General features: G+C 41.6%; 2 protein-coding genes across 4 annotated transcripts in view; one reads left to right on the forward strand and one right to left on the reverse strand.

Moving 5' to 3' along the window:
* BBOF1 (basal body orientation factor 1) overlaps nt 1-4,766 on the forward strand; it is a 40,783-nt gene extending 36,017 nt beyond the window's left edge. For 2 of the 3 annotated variants that reach the window (XM_007184444.2, XM_057542397.1), the window contains exon 12: nt 4,254-4,766. In XM_007184444.2, coding sequence (XP_007184506.1) covers nt 4,254-4,265 — 12 coding nt within the window. In that variant the 3' untranslated portion in view covers nt 4,266-4,766. Of the gene's footprint in view, nt 1-3,135; nt 3,192-4,253 lie in introns of all 3 variants that reach the window. The other variant, XM_007184443.2, reaches the window with a different exon arrangement.
* Nucleotides 99-21,274, reverse strand: ALDH6A1 (aldehyde dehydrogenase 6 family member A1). The gene is made up of 12 exons (XM_007184442.2): nt 21,151-21,274; nt 13,157-13,216; nt 12,049-12,123; nt 10,938-11,099; nt 10,276-10,354; nt 9,572-9,874; nt 8,306-8,427; nt 6,732-6,921; nt 6,339-6,520; nt 4,765-4,944; nt 4,395-4,493; nt 99-2,621 (listed from the first exon to the last, which is right to left on the reverse strand). The coding sequence occupies exons 1-12, from the start codon at nt 21,214-21,216 to the stop codon at nt 2,517-2,519; spliced, it is 1,623 nt and encodes a 540-aa protein (XP_007184504.1). The 5' UTR covers nt 21,217-21,274; the 3' UTR covers nt 99-2,516.
* Nucleotides 21,275-21,529: the final 255 nt, after the last annotated feature.

Here is a 21,529-nt window from a genome sequence, read left to right on the forward strand (position 1 = left end):
GCTTTGGACAGAGGTGGGAAGTCTGGGTCACTATAAGCTAGCAGACAAAGGCATTATAAGGAAGTACGGTACCAAAAAAAAAAAAAAAAAGCCAGGTGTTCTTTTTAAGAGCTTTTTACTTGTAATTTGTTGTACATAATCAATTAGTACAATGTAAAATCTGAGAAATTTCCAGTGAGGCCACATCAGAGCAAAAAGAAAATACTGAATTTTTTAGCGGCTACTAGCATGAACACAACTGTACAGATTTTTTTCCATCTAAGAAATAAGTAACTCTTCTGAGTAGCAAGTACCTAGCCAAATGAGTTGATTCCAATTAGAGCAACACAATTCTGATTAGTTAGTATTTCTTAAAAAGTAATTTTCCTTAAATGTAAGGAAAACTTAGGAGTCTCTGTGATTATATTTAATTCCACTTGGAATTTAGACAGTATGACCTTTTATTCAACCCAGCCTGTAGTTGTTGGACTGGATTAAATATTACTACCAGTTGTCAGCTGTGATAAGAGATAAAACAAGAGGCATTCTATTATGATATTATAAATTTCTATTGCCTCACCTTTAGGCAGGCAAATCCAAAAAAAAAAAAAGTGCCAGGAGGGTCATAAATGTATTTTATTAAAGTTCAGTCACCTTAAGTGATTAAAGATTTTGACATTCTATCCAACACATGGTAGTAATAAGCCTAAAATCCAGAGAGTGCACAAACATTTCCAAGGTTTTTACCATCCTTAATTTATTAGATAACCCCCATGGAATAGGTTAGCATTATCTACCTAACTAATGAGGAAGCAGAAAAATAAATGACCTATGTCATCTGGCTGAGGACCAGAGACTACTCTATCAGAAATGAGAAGCCTTCTCCTAGTTCAATGGGTGAAGACCATATCAGAAAGACAGGATTCAACTGGCATGGTAGAGCAAAAAGACAGAATCTATTCTGTTTAGCACATAAATGTCTGTTCTGACTTAAAGTTGAGCTATAGCAAAGAAACAAAAAGCATAAAGACACTTGAATTAATGGTAGCAGAAGAATCTGTCAAAGCATTTCTTTGACTACTTCACACATGGAAAGCTTTGAAATTTCTTAGGCCCCAGTCAGTTACTTTACATTAGGGTTCTTTCATTAAAAAGTGTCACAAATGAGATGCAGGCAAGAGGAAAGAACAATATAAAAAATTTGACAAGTAATATCAGGTTAGACTTACTTTAGGCAACAGTCTTGCTCATACTTGGAGAACACGTGAGTCTGAAGGTTTTGAGCCTCCACCCCAGAAAGTAGGAATTTGGTTTTTCCCTTCCAAACTGGAAGCACATTTTCAGGAAGAATTTTTGTCTTGGAGAATTTAACAGTGTCACCCAAGGTTGTATCTTTAAGGGTGGTTCATTTTCTCTGACCCTTTGTTACTCAAAGTAAAGTACTAGGAGTCCTAAGAAATGTTCTTTTCTTATACATTATACTGATTAAGTTCAGCATTAATTTGATTTCAAAGCTAAGAACAGTGGTTAAAACTTGTTTACAGAAATGCATTTTGGAAGAGAAAAATATTGTAAAACATGTAGTGAATGTTTCTTCAGTTTCTTATTCAGCCAACGAGGAAAGGGCATTGCCTTTCTTTTTACCATTAATCACTTCTCAATAAACATGAGATCCTGTTAAGCATCAAAAAAAAAAAAAAAAAAAAAAAAAGAGTCTTGCTCACTTTCATGGTTGGAATACCCCTTGATGTCTGGGCCTGATATAACTTTTGAAATAGTTTTCTAAAAAAATCCTGTTGGCATCTGAATTAATGACTGAAGCATTCATTGATTGCTGAAGCAAACCCTGAAATTTAACGCTTGGCACACACCACAAAAAGTTGATTTATCCAATGCACACTGAGGTATCCTTGGGAAGTGGTTTTAAGAAGCAGGAACAGTGACAATGATAGAATTAGTGGTCATGAGTCACTAGGACAAAGTGGCATTCAGCAGAAAAGACAGAAGCAGTTGTCACATCTGTGGGATAAGTAGAGATGGATTATATCTTGTGTGGTGTGGGATAAATGAGAGGCTCAGCAAAGCTTCGCAGAGAGGCCTCACCCACTGGCATTTATGTGGGGCTGTGTTTGATGATCAACCAAAGGGTGAATTATTTTTGACCTATTTCCCCATGCAAGAGATCCTTTTCCCTGGAAGATCGTCTTTACACACGCTAATGTTCCCTTCCTTCAAGTCATCAGAAAAGGGGAGAATTTTTAGAAATCAGGCCTCAGCTCTTATTCCAGAGAAGCATTTCACAGTTAGGACAGTGACCTCAAAAATAAAATTATGAAAAGCAAGTGAAAATCTGGTTTCAGAATTACACTAGGAGTCTCCCTATTAGCTACTTAACAGGGGATAATGGTCCTGTGAAAGATTTTAGTTACATAGTATTCCAATCCCAGGGATCTGATCTGAGCAAAGTTGGCAGTTGGAGTTGGTCAAGAATAAAGGGCAATTACTCAGGATGGACTGAGTCCAGAACAAACTCGTTTCTAACGGCCCATGGTAGGCATGACTACAGCCGGTGAGGAAAGAGAAGCATCTTCTTCTTTCCACTGCGAAGTGACAGTTTTTAGCTGAGTGTAGAACTGGATGCCCTAAAGAGAACAAAGAAAGAAAAAAAAAAAAGAGAGAAAGAGAGAGTTATCATATATGCCCGGGGGTTTCATGATTCCTCTTTTAATCACTTTTGAAGGAGGTGCTATGAAATGCTATTCACGTTCCTACTGGAGGAATAGGTGCAACCAAAATTAAATATATTGTTCAGGAGATAATCTATGTAAAACATTTAGCATATTACCTGGCACATCTAAATGGAAAAATTGAACATGGTAAACTGTTAAACTTGTATTTATTTTATAAGAATAGGCTTGAGTAAAAGAGAATAGACTGCAGATCTAACACATAAAATTACTAGCAAGCTAGAAGGATATTGTTAGAAAAAAACACACCAGCTTGATTAAAATACTCTTCTAGAATTATTAGACAAAATCTGGGCAATGTTAATATAGTGAAAACAACTTTAGAGATTATTACATACTTTCAATATAAGATACAACTGAAGTTTATATTTTATTATGTAAGAATGATACTTTTATGTCTTCTTTCCAGAATGCAAAATAGCAATTTAAGTACCTAAGGATTTAAGACTTCAAACTGTATATAAGGTCAGTTTTTACTCTAAGAAGCCTCACTCACCAGAGTAACTTACAGTAATTAAACAAAGACATAGGAGGAAAAAAACTCCAAAACTGACAAACTATTTTAAGCAAGAGTTTTAGTCTGCTTCCCTTGAAAGAAATTTTTAATAGTATCAAACTAGTCAATTTTACAAAAGCTGTGACTAATGCACAAACTGGATAATCCACCTCCAAACAAACAGTGTTTCTTAACCAGCTGGCTACACTGTCATAGCCTGCTGTGTAATCCCACTGTTAATTTATTATTAACCTATAAAAGGGAGACCTGTATAGAAAACAAGTAATTTTTTACTGAAGGTCCCAAAATGTATGTATTTCTGTGGGACTACAAAGAACTTTCACTAGCCCATTTGTCCAACACATATTTGGGTACTTGCTCTGTGCCATGTTCTGCAGATAAGTAAATAATAATTACAGTGTGATGAGGGCTTCTTAACATGGCTTAAATAGTCCTACTACCTGACTTGCCTCTGCCTACCTCTCTAACCTCATCTCTTACCACTATCTTCCTTATTCACTCACTGTGCTCCAGCCCATTTCTGCTGTTTGAACATGCCATGCCTGTTCTTGCTTTAGGATATATGCACCAGTTGAAGGATGTGATAATAGTGGTAATTTGGTTCCAGATCTGCTCTATTTATTTATTTTTTGTTCAGTGCTGCATTTATAGCATTTTTATTGTAGAATAGTGTTTAATATACAGAAGGTGCTCAATAAAATTTTTAGTAAATGAGTAACTATTACGGGAGCAATGTGTGCAGTGGGAGCACATGAGGACATACCCAACCCAACACTGAAGGGGATGGTGGTGGTCAGAGGTGATTTTCTGGAGGAGTCCACACTTTAAACTGGGGGTTAACAGTCAGATGAAAAGGGGGGAGAAAGGGGGGATACAGGAAGAGAGGGTCACAGGCAGAGGAGAGGACATATACAAAGGCTTGGATTTACTCATGCTCTTTCCCAAAAACTCTGTTGCCTTGAGTTATTCAGGAATTGGCAAAATTTTGTTAACTTTTATATCTTTTCTAGGGAACCTACTGACAAGCACTGCTGAACAACATATACCCTCACAGAAGCTGCTGGCAGGCCCTTCCTTGCAGAATCCTTGTTCCTGAATATGTTCAAGAAAGTTTCTTAGAGGAAAAATATTTTTTTTAAACTTAAAGTCACCTGTTTGCCATAGAAATTGGTGTCTCCCCTGAAGGAAGCTCGAGAGCCGGTGAATGAGAACATTGGCAAAGGCACTGGAATGGGCACATTCACCCCGACCTAAAGCAGAACAAATCCACGTCAAATACTAAGAAAAACACTCAAACAAAGGAACTTTCCATTTAGAAGCCCAAATGCTTGGCATCAGAGAGACCAATTTTAACTACCCACCTTCCACCCGATCCTGCATCCCATGAGCTTTTATTCCTGAGGAAGAAATGGGGCACTGAGGGAGATCACAGGGGCAGTGACTGATCGCTGTTTACCTTCTCCCCTTACATAGGAAACAGTAAATGGCTACAAGAATATCCTAAGAATTCTGTTCACAAACCTGTCCGACATCTACCAGGTGGGAATACTTCCGAGCAGTGGCTCCATTGGTGGTGAAGATGGCAGTTCCATTTCCGTATGGGTTGTCATTTACGATCTTGATGGCTTCGTCCAAGGTGTCTGTTTCCAGAACTAAAAGAACTGGGCCAAAAATCTCCTCTTTGTAACAGATCATATTTGGCTGCCAGGAGTGATGCAGCAGAAAAGAAGTCAGTATTTTTTGCTTATTTGGTACTTTATTACCCACTTGCTTAATGAACAGCTTTTATGTTAGTAATAATCTCTTTTCATTTTAAATCACGTATAAAAAAAAGTCCTTTCTTGCTGTGTGCCATCTTCCAAGCTACCAATCATAAATAACTTGAAATTCCTATTACTATAACTATATAACTACACTCCTTTCCTTTAAGCACTGTATTTTTAGGTCTCATGACCCATCACTAGCTTCCTGTTTTATGCCTGTATTACTTGTTTATCCAATTGTTATCTTACTGAAAAGCTACTTGAAAATTCATTTTTTTAATAAATCAAACATATATTAAAAACACCACAGGAGAATTTTTCTATTTAAAGAAATCCTGTGCTAAGTTTTCTGTAACATAAACAATCTATTCTCATTTGTTCCTTTGCCTCCCAAATGAGTCTGTACATTTTTATTTTGGTATCAGGTCACATTAAACATTCAAAACATCTTTTACCACTGCAGCTGGTCAGCTGTGTTTGTTGTTGATAAGTGGATTTTTCCTCAGTGACTCTGTGGCAAGAAATCTCGTAATTTCTACTACACTTAGATTCAGCTCTTGACTATTCAGGATTATAACAGGATTAGTGGGGATATCTGAATTTCAAAAAAACTCCTCAATATAGTCATTGAGGAGTCATTGTCATTTTAGCTGAGCAACTTTCAGTTTTGATAAATAAAAATTGACACCAATTCTTTTTCTTTTGTCACTTTCTGGTGAAGATGTAGATATTCAATAACTATTGGGGGCTGATATATTGATGGTGACACTGCAATAGCTATAAGCTACGCAGTAAGAAGGAGAGGGAAGAAGAAATTAACGTTAAACAAGTAAGAAGTATAATGTAAGATAGGAACTGGCAAAATAATGGCCCGTGAGCTGGAGTGGCTTGCTGCCAGTTTTTGTACAGCCCACAAGCAAAGAATGGTTTCTACAATTTTTAAATGGTTGAAAAAAATCAATCATGACACCTAAAACTATATAAAACTATATGAAATCCAAATTCCATTGTCCATAAATAAAGTTTTATTGGAATACAACCACACCATGTTAATGGCTGAGTTGAGTAGTTGTGACAGAGACTATTTATCCCTGCAAAGCCAAAAATATTTACTCTTTAGCTCTTAATGGAAAGTTTTCCAACCATTGGTATAGCGGAAAGAGGCTGGAAGGCAGGAGGGGAGACTCATTGAGACGTGAGATAAAATAACTGAGTGATTCTGGCAAGAGATGAGGTCTCTAGTCATTAAATGTCTTCATTTATAAATTAGAGGAATGAGGTGCCTTTAGCAAAATTATATATTTGCAAAATAAATAATCCAGAGTTGTTCACCTTGACATTTGAGATGATGGTTGGCCCAACAAAGTTCCCATTTTCATAACCTTTGACTTTAATATCTCGCCCGTCAAGAAGGATGGAAGCTCCTTCCTTTGTTCCACTATCAATCAGATTGCAGACTCGCTCTTTTGCGTGGGGGGTGATCAGAGGGCCAAGATCAGCTCCAGGCTGGTCTCCTGTAGAACAACACAGAAGTATTTAAGGTCTTCATTAACATAAATTATGAGTGCTAAATAAAGATGAATCCAAATGACAAGTAGTACAGTACAAAGAGAGGCAATGGTAAGAATAAACATGATTGCTCCCATTGGACAAGGCCAATGCGAAAATCAAGAGCTTAGTGCCACAGATGCAGAGTCTAAAGAAGCCAGGCAGATAACTGGTTACCTGAATTGACTCTCAGTTTTTTGGCACGCTCTACCAGCTCTGGCAGCCACTTCTTAGCTTCTCCCACAAGGATCGCTGTTGAAAGAGCCATGCAGCGCTGACCAGCGGCTCCAAATGCTGCCCCAACCAGCTGGTTCAGAGTATTTTCCTTATTGGCATCTGGCATGACTACCCCATGGTTTTTGGCTCCCTAAGGAAATACAGAAAGTACATGAATCTTCCTTGGCAAAATACAATTTGGCTAAGAAATTAAAGAACCTGAGATTTCAGATGAGAATTTAAGGAAAGGACTCGAGAATTTATCCTGTGTTGCTTTGAAAATAGATTTATTATCATTTTGATATTGCTGAAGTACTGGTAACACTGAGTAAGTCTCCAGGTTACTTTTGCTTCACTTCCTCAGCTGAAAAGCTGATAGGTGTTTATTTAGATCAAAACCATTATCAAACGCCCCCCCCCCCCAAAAACAAAAAAAACATTGCCTCAATCACGTTCGGTCAAATTGACAGGCTAAACACTGCATCCATGAGCCAAGGAGAACTCCCTTCTCTTTCCTAAGTTAGCTAGGAAAGAATTTGTTGTTTGTCAGAGGTTCCAGTTATATGAAGAGCAATGTAAACACAGAGCTGCCAGTAGCCAGCTGAAAGGCAAAATAGGAGGTAGGCCTCCTGATACACAATTTCCGGAAAGAAATTCCCCCAATTGGCTTGCTTCTAGATACACAGCCTCATAAACTTCTATGTAGGACTGACATATGGTCATTTCCACATGTTTCCAGATACACCTATAGTTGAGTACATAAATAGATACCTTGTCTGCTACTTAACTGTATCCCATTACACATAGTATAATGTTAGACACAGAATACATTCAAGAAATATGTAGTGAACTGGGAGGGGCATAAATCAAATTGGCCAAAACACATCCAGCCATGAAAAGAAATAAATGGGCATATCATGAACAGTCTCCAAGCCCGTACATAGGTGGCTACTCTTTTTGCAACATTAGTGGAAGGGTAAGAAAGTAGCAACTGGACATTATATTTAGTATCAAAGAATTGCCAAGTATTTGGCGAGGAGCTGGTCACTAAGGAACAGCAAAACTATGCAGCCAAGTAAACCACACTCATATATCATACAGGGATATCTGGCTCTTTCCAGAGCCTTAAATAGCCTGGGCTCTTAGGGAAGATCATATCTTTGACATTAGTAGTTAGGATACGCCTTAAAGGTAGGAAGGATGGGGTCTAGCTGGAAGAATGGTATGAAGGAAGAAACAGGGCCAGAAGCAGAATTTTGCAGTTACTGCTGAAGCCCAAAGAATTTGAATATCATTCTTAAGGAGAAATGTGACTTCATCACCAAGATTACCTGGTTAAGATAAAAGGTAATTAAAGTGACAGAGAATAAAACTCATCACACTGTTCATGGTTAAAGGGAAGACAACCAGGATGAATTGTGAATAAAGAAACACTGGCATTAGAGTGGGATGAGTGGCCCCTCTACTGAGGGGCTTTTTCTAGGTAGTTTTAATACATATAACGGAATTTGGGGGAAAAAGGAATATGAAGTTACCATATTGGCTTGAACTCTCTTGCCATGTCTTGACCCTCTCTCAAAGATGTACTCTCCTGCCTGGTTGGATCCCACAAAGCTGATTGCTTTGATATCAAGATGATCACAAATAAAGTTTACGGCTTTAAGAAGAAAATAAATGATTACCACAAAGGAAAAAAGGGCTATGGGATTCTCAGCAAAGCAAATTTCCCCCTTTCTCACTGCTATGAATGAGAAGTTTTCATACTTTTGTTTTTCTACCCTGGATTCCCATTTTGGAGTTCTGTCCTTGTTCTCTTAAATTCTTCTTTTTTGGGGGGGGTGGCCACACTCCATCTCTAGTGGGATTTTAGTTCCCCGACCAGAGATCTAACCTGCGTCCCCAGCAGTGGAAGCGAGGAGTCTTAACCACTGGACCGCCAGGGAGTCCCTCTCTTAAATTCTTTGAACTACAAATCTTATTTAACCTCTTCTCTTTCATTATTTTTCCCACTTGCTAGTCCAGAATTTCTACTTTTAATCTAACTCTGAAGGCTACAACTCCTATTTTCCTCCAAAATAATAGCCTTTCAATACTCAACTCTTCCTTTTGTCCTTTATGAATGTGATACTTCCTCAACTGTCGCTTATACTGGGACTCTCAGATACTACTGTGCCCTCATGTGAGAGGCAATAGAGCATAGTATTTAAAAGTAAAAACCAGGGTCAGCCTTCTTAAGTATACACATCCCGACTTTGACAGTTTCTAGCAACATGACTTTGGGCAAATCACTTAATTTCATTATGCCTCAATTTTCTCATCTGTAAAATGGGAAAATAATAGTACCTACCTCAAAGGGTTGTTGTAAAGACTAAATGAGATAATATATAGAAGGCATTAGGAACAGTGCTTGAAACACAGAAGCACTTTTTAAGTATTCGCTATTATTATATGAATCAGAAGGACTTCAGTACCTCTGAGATCTATAAAGTCTGAGTTAAATAACCTTATAAATTCTCTCAATATTGAAATGAAAACTTCTCTTTAATCTCATCTGTATCTTGCCCTAACCATATTTCTTTGTCCTAATGCATTCTGTAGGGCAAGAAGCACTGCTACTCCCCAGTTAGTTACCTTAGCAAAGAGATGGCAAAACAATCAACAAACATTATCTTCAAACATGGAGGTTACTACTAGTAAATCCCTTCATCCCTAGGTTCTTCATCCTAAAACACCCCATCACTGACTCAACACCTTGATTTTTTGGTATCCAGATTAAGTGCCATGTACAGAGGGGCAGTTACCTTCATGTTGTCCATGGATGACATTCAGTGTTCCGTCAGGGGCACCAGAGTCCTGAAGCAACTTGGCAAGAAGTATAGTTGCTCCAGGGACTCGCTCTGATGGTTTCATTAGGAAGGTATTTCCACATACCATGGCCATGGGAAACATCCAAAGGGGGATCATGGCAGGAAAATTGAATGGAGCAATGCCTGCACACACCCCCAGAGGCAGACGGTAGGAATAAAGGTCCATGTCTTTGGTGATGGATGGCATGGTCTCTCCCAGCATGAGGGATGTCACACTGCAGGCATGCTCAACCACCTCTGGAACAGAGAAGAAGCAGTCGGGCCACCAACTCTCCACACTGTGCACTACTTAGTTTTGTCATGCTCTAGTCAGCCCTGAGTGGCAAGACCAACGACAGAGGGAAGAAACACTGACTTGCCATGTGAAGGGGTTGCGTAAAGTGAGATTACCTGAATGGGAAAAAGACAGTGCAATGCATATACCATTTGGAAGATCCTTTGAGTAAAATAATGAATGAAGTAAACCAATCCCACAGATACCTGAGTACTGCCGTTTTCCACAAGTATTAAAAAAGATATCATGGGATAGCAAAATCTACATAAAGGAAGAAGCAATCTCCCATCTGGGGTCTTTGCCTCTCATTTTCCTTTGCTTCTTCTCAATGTCCCTGAACTCCCCATGAGGAATCCCTGCTTACGAAGGCCTCGAAATACATCTCCTTCGGCATCCGCTAGGGTCTTCCCTTGTTCCAGCGTGATTAATCTGGCAATTTCTTTCTAGAGAGAAAACACAGAAATAGAAACCAATGCAAGGATGTGCCTCCTGTTAGTTCTCAGGCAGCCAAAAAAGAATAAAAGTCAGGGAGAGGGGCTTCCCTGGTGGCGCAGTGGTTGAGAATCTGCCTGCCAATGCAGGGGACACGGGTTCGAGCCCTGGTCTGGGAAGATCCCACATGCCACGGAGCATCTGGGCCCGTGAGCCACAACTACTGAGCCTGCGCGTCTGGAGCCTGTGCCCCGCAACGGGAGGGGCCGCGATAGTGAGAGGCCCGCGCACCGCGATGAAGAGCGGTCCATGCACCGCGATGAAGAGTGGCCCCCACTTGCCGTAACTAGAGAAAGCCCTCGCAAGAACTGAAGACCCAACACAGCCAAAAATAAAGAAATAAATAAATAAAGTAGCTATAAAAATTAAAAAAAAAAAAAAAAAAAAAGTCAGGGAGAAGTACTATGAGGGAGAGAGCCATGATCTATGTCTCTCTGTATTGTACAGCTAGGGAGAGCAGCTAAGAGGGCCTCTATGAGAGTGACAAGTATCCCCTAGGCAAGTTTGGAAAATTATACCATTCAGATTTCTTACCAAGTTTTCTTTAATGAGTTGCTGATAGCGGAGCAGGACCTGCTGACGGCTTAATATTGAAGTGTCTGCCCATGCGGGAAAAGCACGTTTGCAGGAAGAAACTGCTGCATCCATTTCAGCCTTGGTGGCTTGAGGGACCCGACCAATGACCTCATTGGTAGCCTGATGGAGAAAGCAGCACATCAGGGACTTCCCTGGTATTCCAGTGGTAAAGAATCTGCCTTAGGGCTTGCCTGGTGGTGCAGTGGTTAAGAATCTGCCTGCCAATGCAGGGGGGACAGGCTCGATCCCTGGTCCGGGAAGATCCCACACGCTGCAGATCAAAGAAACCCATGCACCACAATCACTGAGCCTGCGCTCTAGAGGCCGTGCGCCACAACTACTGAGCCCACGTGCCACAACTACCGAAGCCTGCGCGCCTAGAGCCTGTGCTCCGCAACAAGAGAAACCACTGCAATGAGAAGCCCGCACACCACAACGAAGAGTAGCCCCCGCTCGCCGCAACTAGAGAAAGCCCACACGCAGCAACGAAGACCCAATTCAGCCAAAGCTAAATAAATAAAATAAATAAATTAAAAAAAAAAAAACCTGCCTTACAATGCAGGGGGCACAGGTTCGATCCCTGGTCAGGGAACTAAGATCCCACATGTGGCGGGGCAACTAGGCCCGTGCGCCACAACTACTGAGCTCACGCCCCTCAACTAGAGAGCCTGCGTGCCACAAACTACAGAGCCCATGTGCTCTGGAACCCGTACGCCACAATTACAGAGCCCATGTGCCCTGGAGCCTGTGAGCCACAACTAAAGAGAAGCCCGCGCACTGCAACAAAGATCCCACATGCCTCAACGAAGATCCCACGTGCTGCAACTAAGACCCGATGCAGCCAAAAATAAATAAAATAAATAAACAAATAATAAATAATTTTTTTTTTTTTTTTTTTTTTTAAAAAGCAGCACATCATCCTTCGTTCCTGCCCCACCTTCTTCATTTTTCATATAGTCACAGGGGCAGCGCTATGTGCTTCACAATAGACACCCTGGTCCCTATGTTCCCACCATGTTCCCAGAATTCTAGGCTAGTTAAGTTTAAGTCCCAAAGCAGCTTTGCTTACGGGGTTGTGGATGTCCATCCATTTGTCACTTTTGGATTCAATAAATTTCCCATCAATGAAAAGCTTTACAGTTGGCTGGGGAAAAAAAAAACACACAAAACTTTGTATTAGTTAGTTGCTTTACTTCTCTCTTTCACAAAGACAAAAGGAATTGGGGTTGATAACTGAATTTTCTGCCCTCTAGAAATGTTAGCACTAGGAAAGAGGTATACAATATACTTGTCTATAGTGCTTATTAATATGGGGCAGAGCCTCTCAATACTGTGATCTCTCTGTAAATGGGAAATTCCCTGCTAATCACACAGTGGAACTTCACAAGTAAACATATCTCACTGAGAAGCTTATACTAAAAAAGCAGTAGACTCTGTATTAACAAAGATTTGGTATTAGGACGTCTTGGCCCAGCCGACTTTCTGTCACATTACCATGAGCATGCATTACTTTACGATCAAAAGATTTTAAAAGACATTCCTATCTGTGTAGTTTTTCTGAGAAGTAGTTTGTTTTCATTAAATTTTCAAAGTGGTCTGTGGGCCAAAAAGGTGAAAGATTACTATGTTACAGTATGTGCATGCTTCTATATAAACAGGATTTTGAGCACCAGTCCTTATATATCAGGTTTAGTTACTGCAAATGGCTGATAGACAGTAGGTCTGTAAAAACAACTCTAAAGGTTGTAAAGAAGACAACCTTTCTGGCAGGGTCAAGAAAACCTCTAGAAGCCATGAAAATGTATCTTTTGACACAGTAATCCTAATTCAGAAGGGATATAATATAAAAGAAAGAAAAAAACTACATAAATAAATGTTTGTTTTATAATACTGAAAAACAGAATAAGTCTAAATGTTATCTGGAAAAATTATTAGTTAATTCAGGCTATATCTACTTGATAGAATATTATATAGCCATTAAAAATCATAATCATAAAGACCACCTTGCAATATTGGAAATGCTTACAACATAGTAGAAATAATATGAGATAAGAAAACCAAGATAGAAAATTTCAGATAAACTCTGATCAAATTACGTAAAGAAGATAAATGGGAATACCCTCAAATTATACTGGATTCCTTCTCAGAAGTCAGCTTTTATTACCAAATAAACTCACCACTGACGATGAAGAGAAGGAGGATGCTGGGTGCCAACTGGAGTTCACCTTGGAAGAAACCTGGGAGGTAAAAGAATGGTTATTTTGATAAATGAGAGCAGAAAATTATTAAAAATTTAGTGAATGGCTACTATATGCTTAACATTATACTAGTTACTGTGGGTATATGAAAAAGGACTTGGTGTTTGCTCTCAAGGGTCATACAGTCTTTAAAGACAAAAGTTGTGAGACTATGAGACACAGCAAACTATGAGAGAACAATAAACCATAATGATCATGTGCTCAATTTCCAGGACAGTCCTGGTTTAAAAAATATTTTTTTGTCATTACACCATATTTTTCTAATTTTTGCCCTGGTACATGTAGTCACCATAAATCTAAAAATAAGAAAACACTTAGGATGGTGTCTAACACAATAGGTGTTGAATATAAGATAGTATATAACCAAGTGTCAAATGTATATATAATATGCCCACACAAATACTTAAAACATGAATGTTCATAGTAAATTTATCAGTAACAGCCTAAAATTTGGGAACAATGCAAATGTCCACAATTGGATGGGTGAATAGGGAAACTAGTATGGTATATCCATATGTTGGAATACTACTCAGCAATAAAAAGGAATCGACTATTGATATATGCAACATGGATAATTATAGTAATTATACTGAGTGAAATAAGTTAAGACTTAAAAAGAGTATATACGGTATGATTCCATTTATATAAAACTAGAAAATGTAAAAGGTAATGTCAGAAAGCAGATGAGTGGTTACCTAGAGATGACAGAGGAGGAAAAGAGAAAGGGGTAAGAGAGAAACGTTTTGGGGCAATTAATATGTTCACTATCTTGATTGTGATGTCTTCACAGGTGTATACAAATATTAAAACATCAAATTATACACTTTAGGGCTTCTCTGGTGGCACAGTGGTTAAGAATCCGCCTGCCAATGCAGAGGACACGAGTTCAATCCCTAGCCCGGGAAGATCCCACATGCTGTGGAGCAACTAAGCCCGTGCGCCACAACTACTGAGCCTGCACTCTAGAGCCCACGAGCCACAACTACTGAGCCTGAGTGCCACAACTACTGAAGCCTGCACGCCTAGAGCCCATGCTCCGCAACAAGAGAAGCCACTGCAATGAGAAGCCCACACACCGCAACGAAGAGTAGCCCCCGCTCGCTGCAACTAGAGAAAGCCCATGTGCAACAACGAAGACCCAACACAGCCAAAAGTAAAAAACAAACAAAAAAAATTTATACACTTTAAAATATGTACAGTTTATTTTAGGTGAATTTTATTTCAATAAAACTGTTTTTTAAAATGCCACATGTGGGCTTCCCTGGTGGTGCAGTGGTTAAGAATCTGCCTGCCAATGCAGGGGACACGGGTTCAAGCCCTGGTCTGGGAAGATCCCACATGCCGCGAAGCAGCTAAGCCCGTGTGCCACAACTACTGAGCCTGCGCTCTAGAGCCTGCAAGCCACAACTACTGAGCGCATGTGCCACAACTACTGAAGCCTGTGCTCCGCAACAAGAGAAGACATTGCAATGAAAAGCCCGCGCACCGCCACAAAAAGTAGCCCTCGCTCGCCACAACTAGAGAAAGCCGGCGCACAGCAACGAAGATGCAACGAAGATCCAACGCAGCCAAAACAAAACAAAACAAAAAAAGCCACATGTACCTAATAGGAAAAGAATGTGTTATACAGGTAATAGGATTTAATCAGCAAATGGCAGGGGTCGGGGGGATCAGTTAAAATAAAGCCACTCTCTAAAAAAAGATAGTTTGTATATATGCTATGCAAGTTGATTTAAGAAATACTGAAGTCTGAGGGCTTCCCTGGTGGCGCAGTGGTTAGAAATCTGCCTGCCAATGCAGGGGACACGGGTTCGTGCCCCGGTCCGGGAAGATCCCACATGCCGCGGAGCGGCTAGGCCCGTGAGCCACAACTACTGAGCCTGCGCGTCTGGAGCCTGTGCTCTGCAACGGGAGAGGCTGTGACAGTGAGAGGGCCGTGCACCGCGATGAAGAGTGGCCCCCGCTCGCCGCAACTGGAGAAAGCCCTTGCACAGAAACTAAGACCCAACACATCCAAAAATAAATAAATAAATAAATTTATTTAAAAAAAAAAAAAGAAAGAAATACTGAAGTCTAATCAAAGTGAGCAAACTAAAATAGTCAAGACTGGGTTGTAAAAGGAAGCTGCAATCTAATAATCTGTTACCTTGTCTGAAGAGAAATCATGTTAACCAAAGAGTTTAGGGCTGCATAAAGTACAAGAATTTGTTTGTGTGCCTGCAGCACTGCCCAGAGGAAAGGGTGCTGGTCCTTTGGGCCAGCAGACAGTCCTTCCAAATGCCTGGTCTGCTTCCTCTCCCAGTCCCCACAAAAGCTATTTCAAACCATCAACACTCTCCTGGAGATCACCATGTCTTACTTATAGTCACGTTCCCAATACCAACACAGTACCTGCTACACCGTAGGTGTTCAGTAAATATCTACTGAACGAAAGAAAGGCCCACTGGGCAGCTATATTGCCTGACTGTCTCCCACCCCAGACTTGGTTAGCTGTCCTTTTTTGTACTCCATAGCAGCCAATATTTCCCCTAAGAGGTTATCTGTCTGTGTTGTAATGGCCTAGTTACTTGTTTGTTACCCCAAAGACTATGAATTCCATGAGGGCAGGCACTGAATCTTGTTTTCCTACTTTACAGAGTTACTGTGATCAAGCTTGTCCAGGTATGAAAAACAGCTAGCAAGTAGTTGGTGCTCATTACATGTTGTTATTACTATAAATACTTATTTGCTCACACTCCTTGCTATTTCAAAACTTAACAATTCTCAACTCTGTTCCTTTCCTTCTCACTCTTAAGAGCTGATCTTGCAGATGTAAACTATTATATATAGGATGGATAAACAACAAGGTCCCATTGTATAGCACAGGGCACTATATTCAATATCCTGTGATAAACCATAATGGAAAAGAATATTAAAAAAAGAATGTCTATATGTGTATTACTGAGTCACTTTGCTGTACAGCAGAGATTGGTACAACATTATAAATCAACTATATTTCAATTAAAAATTTTTTTCATAAAAAAAGGAGCTGATCTTATTTTTTTCTACTTCAGAGGAATCAGAAACCATCAGATGGGAACTTCTTCAACTTCTTACTAGTAAGCCTACAAAACTCACCAATACCCACCATTTTTTCCTCTCTTCCTCTTATAGTGGAGAAGGTAGCTACCAAGGTTCACAGGGACAGAGTGACTGGGAGACAGAGGTGCACAATCAATGTCTGTGGACTGACTGAAGAGGTGGCTGTCTTGTAATCTAAGGCTAATCTCTGCACCTGTGCTCTGAACTGTTCCTCCTGTCTCGGACACTTCCATCAATGATCCTTTCTTTCCTGTACCTTAAACCTCTCTCCATCCAATAGCCAGAGTTCTCTGTACTAATTACGTCCCCATCTCCCACGAACTCTTCAATCAACTCCAACCTTTATGATTGAACACCAGTGACTTCCTCCCTACCATGGACTCTTCCCAGTCCTTCTTGTACTTGACCTCTCAGCAGAGGTGAAGAGTTAGTTAACCATGCCCTATGTCTGAATCCCCTCTCCACTTGTATTCTGTGATGCCCTGGTATCTTTTCTATTTCTTGGGCCACTTTTTCTCTGCCTTCTATGCTGGTTCAGTCTCCTATACCTGGCCTCTAATGCTTGAGTTTCCGAACAAGGAGTTCTTGAACTCTCCTTGGGTGATTTCATCAACTCCAGTGGCTTAATTATCTAGATCCTGGTGATGCCCAAATCTGTAATTCCTCACCAGAATCTTCCTCTTCAGGTAATACCTACATAACTGTCTTCACCACATCTCTACTTGGATGTTATTTAGGTACATGTTGAAAAAGCTGACCTCATCTTCCTTCCACCAACCGGCTCTGTTTCCTATAGCCCACCTTTCAGTAAATGGGGCTACTATCCACCTAGCTGCCCAACCAGAAACTTGAATGTCACCCTAACTCCTCCCTCTCTTTCCTCAGTGAATCAAACAAGTCCTGGCAATCTGTCCTCCCAGAAGTCTTTGAAATGCACCCCCTTCTCTCTACCCCTCCTACCCTCACCGCAGTCTATACCATCATTGTCTCCCACCTGGACTTCAACAATGGTTTCCTAACAGGTCTCCCAGCCTCCAATCTTAAACCTTCTGAATCTAGTTTCCACTCCATAGCCAGAGGGTCTTTCTAAAACACAAACCTGGTTAGATCACTCCTTTGTTTAAAGCCTACCAATGGCTTTCCATTGTCCTTGGGATAAAGACTCACATTGATGTTGCTTAGAAGACTCTACATAGTAACTTTACTTCTCTAGTTTCCTAGCTTGCCGCTTTCCTCCTTGCTCTCTCTATGCTCCAGCTGTTCAGAAAATGTTTTGTGCTCGCATTGCCCTTGCACATGCTGCTCCCTCTTGCCTGGAATTGTTTCATCCCATTTGCTTGGCTCACATCTATTCCTTAGCTCCTTATCACTTTGGGTACAGGTACAGGTACAGGTCAGTTCTGTAGGCTTGCTAGCAGGAAGTTGAGGACGTTCTTATCTAATGGTTTTTGTTTCCTCTGAAGTAGAAAAAACAAGATTAACTCCTGTGAATGAGAGGGGCAGTAGCAGAGTTGGAAGTTTTTAAGTCTCAATCTCAGGTCTAGGCTAAGTACCTGATTATGAAGTTCATAAAACACCTGAATTCCTCTATTTCTCATATCGCACTAGGGAATAGTAGCTTATTTAATTATTAAGTCTCTCTCCCTTAGATCACTAGATGGTTGTGTCCTAAGCCCCTAGCCCCATTCCTGGACTAGAGTAAGCACTCAGTAATATTCTGCAGAATGAAAGGATGAGTACACACCAAGCAATTGTTGGATATTAATTTTGTTTCATGTAAATTCTCTTACAGGGCAGAAAATGCACGGATCAGCCAACCGGAGCATTCTAGGCCACTTAGGTTTTTTTTTGTTTTCTTTTTAAAAAAAATATTTTTTTATTTATTGGCTGTGTTGGGTCTTCGTTGCTGCTCGCGGGCTTTCTCTAGTTGCAGGGAGCAGGTTTACTCTTCGTTGCGGGTGCACGGGCTTCTCATTGCAGTGCCTTCACTTGTTGCGGAGCACGGGCTCTACAGCCCTGGCTCAGTAGTTGTGGCGCACCGGCTTAGTTGCTCTGTGGCATTTGGGATCTTCCCTGACCAGGGATCGAACCGTGTCCCCTGCATTGGCAGGTGGATTCTTAACCCCTGCACCAACAGGGAAGCCCTAGGCCACTTAGTTTTATTTTGTCACTGGCACACAGTCTCCCTGCTGTCAAGAGGGCATAAAAGGCACTGCATCTGGTATAATAAAACATTATCATATAGTTTTGAAAGGTTAGATCTCCTTTCTTTTCTTCATTTTCCAAGATACACTCATTAGTACTGTTGCTGAAAAAACTATCCTATGTCCAGTCACACCAAACTCCTTGTTCTCTAGATGTTTATTTCATACTTGCTACTTCCTTTAGCAGGAACTCCCTTCTCCTCTAGCTAAAGGCCTCCTACTCTTGCAATACTTAAACCCAGATCAACCCCTTTTGGAAGCTTTTCCTGAATTGCACAGGTTGAATTTGGGGCTCTTTCCCTAGGTTCCTGCAGTACTGTGTGCACTCTTACTGTTTAGCACTTATCATTGCATTACAGTAGGGGGGTTTTCAGTGAATATTTTACTTATCTCTCCTTTCCCAAAGCTTGGGACAGTGCCTGACACAGAAAGAGATGCCAAGATGAAGTCCTGAATTCTCAGCCCCATTAGTTACTAGTTGGGAGACTGGATGACCTTTAGTGTCAGGTAACTTACTTCATTATATTCACTAATTCTAATCTTCACAGATATTCTTAAAACTAGGAAGTGGTGGTGCTGGGATAGAACCCAAGTATGATTGTGCAGCCTGTTCTCTTTCCACTGCATCACTGAAGAAAGTCATTGAGTCACTTCAAGACCAGTCTTCTTATCTTTAAATGGGAGTGATAATATCTTGACTGCCAGAATCTAGACTACTCTTTATCAAAGCGTCATGTTACAGTAACTCCTAGTTGACTTAGAATTACTATCTCTGTTCTTTCCAGGTCAATTCAGAAGTTTCTTAAAATGAATCAGAAAATAGTGTCTGGGGCTTCCCTGGTGGCGCAGTGGTTGAGAATCTGCTGCCAATGCAGGGGACACGGGTTCGAGCCCTGGTCTGGGACGATCCCACATGCCGCGGAGCAACTAGGCCCGTGAGCCACAATTACTGAGCCTGCGCGTCTGGAGCCTGTGCTCCGCAACAAGAGAGGCTGCGATAGTGAGAGGCCCGCGCACCGTGATGAAGAGTGGCCCCCGCTTGCCGCAACTGGAGAAAGCCCTCGCACAGAAACGAAGACCCAACACAGCCATAAAGAAAGAAAGAAAGAAAGAAAGAAAGAAAGAAAATAGTGTCTATTTCCAAAATAAAGTACTTGGGAAGGGAGATTCTTTTCCTTGATGCAAAGGACAAAATAGCTTCTTAAGGCTCTCAATGACTTGTGATGGCAGAGGAGGCAAAGGAAAAAAGTCTAGTTCAGTAGAAGATTTTGAGGAGAAGTTGGTAATGGAAAGTACAGGATGGAAACTTTGTTTCCCTATTACAAAAAACAAACAAACCTAGAAAAACAGAACTAGGATCACATCAAGAAATATGAGGAAAGCCAAATCATTTGACAAACCCTTCCAACCCATTCTCCACACTGTCCCATTAAACAGCATATTTAAACAGGAATCTTTGCTGACTCTGCTAAGAATCTTAAAAATGCATGGTCTCTGCAATAGAACTCACTGAAACCTGGTAAATACTAATATTATCTAACAGCCCAGCAATATAGAGGAAGAAGTTCCCAGGCTGGATATAACGAGTAAGAAAAGCAAATTTGTTTCTTGCAGGTTCCAGAATGTTGCCTGTAGTGAATCTTGCCTCATAATCTAAGTCCTTGTAAGGCTGTGAACAACAGGGGGTTGCGGGGGGGGGGGGGGGGAAAGGCTATGAACAGAGTTGTAAATCACAGGCCTCAGGCATGCAGCTTCTGTAGCTCCTATCCTTAGGTTGGCTTCAGAGAGGACCTAATCCCCCCACCCCACCCCCAAGGGCAGAGTTGAGTCATGCTAGGAGCTGACTTGGGGGTGGGAACTTGGAACTTACACTTCTTGTCTTCCTTGGCTCTCATTTTCTATCACGTGCTTTAGAGATGTTTAGTCCTTTGCATGTGCTTGGAACAAACTGGTAGCATTAACTATGTGTCCTTATTCACGGCCAACATAAACACTGTAACTTTGCTGAGAGAAAGTTAAACTGAAAGTCTTGGCAAGCAAGGGCACAGCCCACAGCCTGTGGAAAATACAAAGAGCCATAGCTGGGGAAAATGGCTCAGCAAATGGCTGCTTTGAGGGAGAACCTAGTGTACACTTCTAGAAGGAGATTCAAAGTTCATTCACTGACCCTCGCCCCTCGTGTGCCTCCTTCCCCCGCCTTTACCTCGGACTGTAGACAGTGAAGGGAAGGGTGGGGGAAGGGACCAATCTGGACGCTCCCGGCAGGATGCTAAGAAAGGTGACCAGAAGGGGAGTTTTTGGGGCAGAGAGGTGGCTGGTGCAGAGGTGAAAGGGAAAGACGGTGGGCAGATCGATAGAGGTGAGGGCAAGAGAGAGTCGGCAGGGACGGGGCTGGGCTGGAGGAGGAGAGTGGACCAGAGCCAGAAAGAGGGAGTCTCAAGAATAAAAGGAAGAGGAGTGATAGTCCAGGGCTGGATCCAACGAAGGAGGATACTGAGTAAGGTGTGGGATAGGGCCGCACTGGTCCGATGGGCACAGGAGGGTCAGCCATGAAGGGGTTGGCTCAGAGAGCGGACGGAAAGGACCGAATTTCTAGTTTCGCGACCCCTTGGCGCCACCCTCACTCGCCTGCAGGATCCGGGCCCGCATTGCCGCCGCCGCCGCCACCGCCGCCACCGCCGCCACCGCCGCCATGGCTCTCGCTTGCCTCTTCTCAGCCCCCCGCACCTCTACAGTCTGAGTCTGTCCACAAGCATTACTGCTGCCAGGCCTCGCCCCTCCGTCCTGCCGCACCTCCTCATTGGTGGAAAGGACAACTTCCCCTAGCCAATCACTCGCCCTAACACCTGACTCCGCCCCACAGTCCCAGACCTGGGGGTATGCGATTGGTCAGAAGTGATAGAGCTCTCGCCCTCCCACCCCCAACAAATTCTGTTGGAGGAGGTAGGGGAGACGCCCCTGACTTGGGTACTCTATATTGAGCACACGGGGAAGACGCCCCCGAACC

The sequence above is a fragment of the Balaenoptera acutorostrata genome, chromosome 3 (genome assembly GCF_949987535.1).
Source record: "Balaenoptera acutorostrata chromosome 3, mBalAcu1.1, whole genome shotgun sequence".
In the NCBI taxonomy this organism is placed as follows: domain Eukaryota; kingdom Metazoa; phylum Chordata; class Mammalia; order Artiodactyla; family Balaenopteridae; genus Balaenoptera; species Balaenoptera acutorostrata.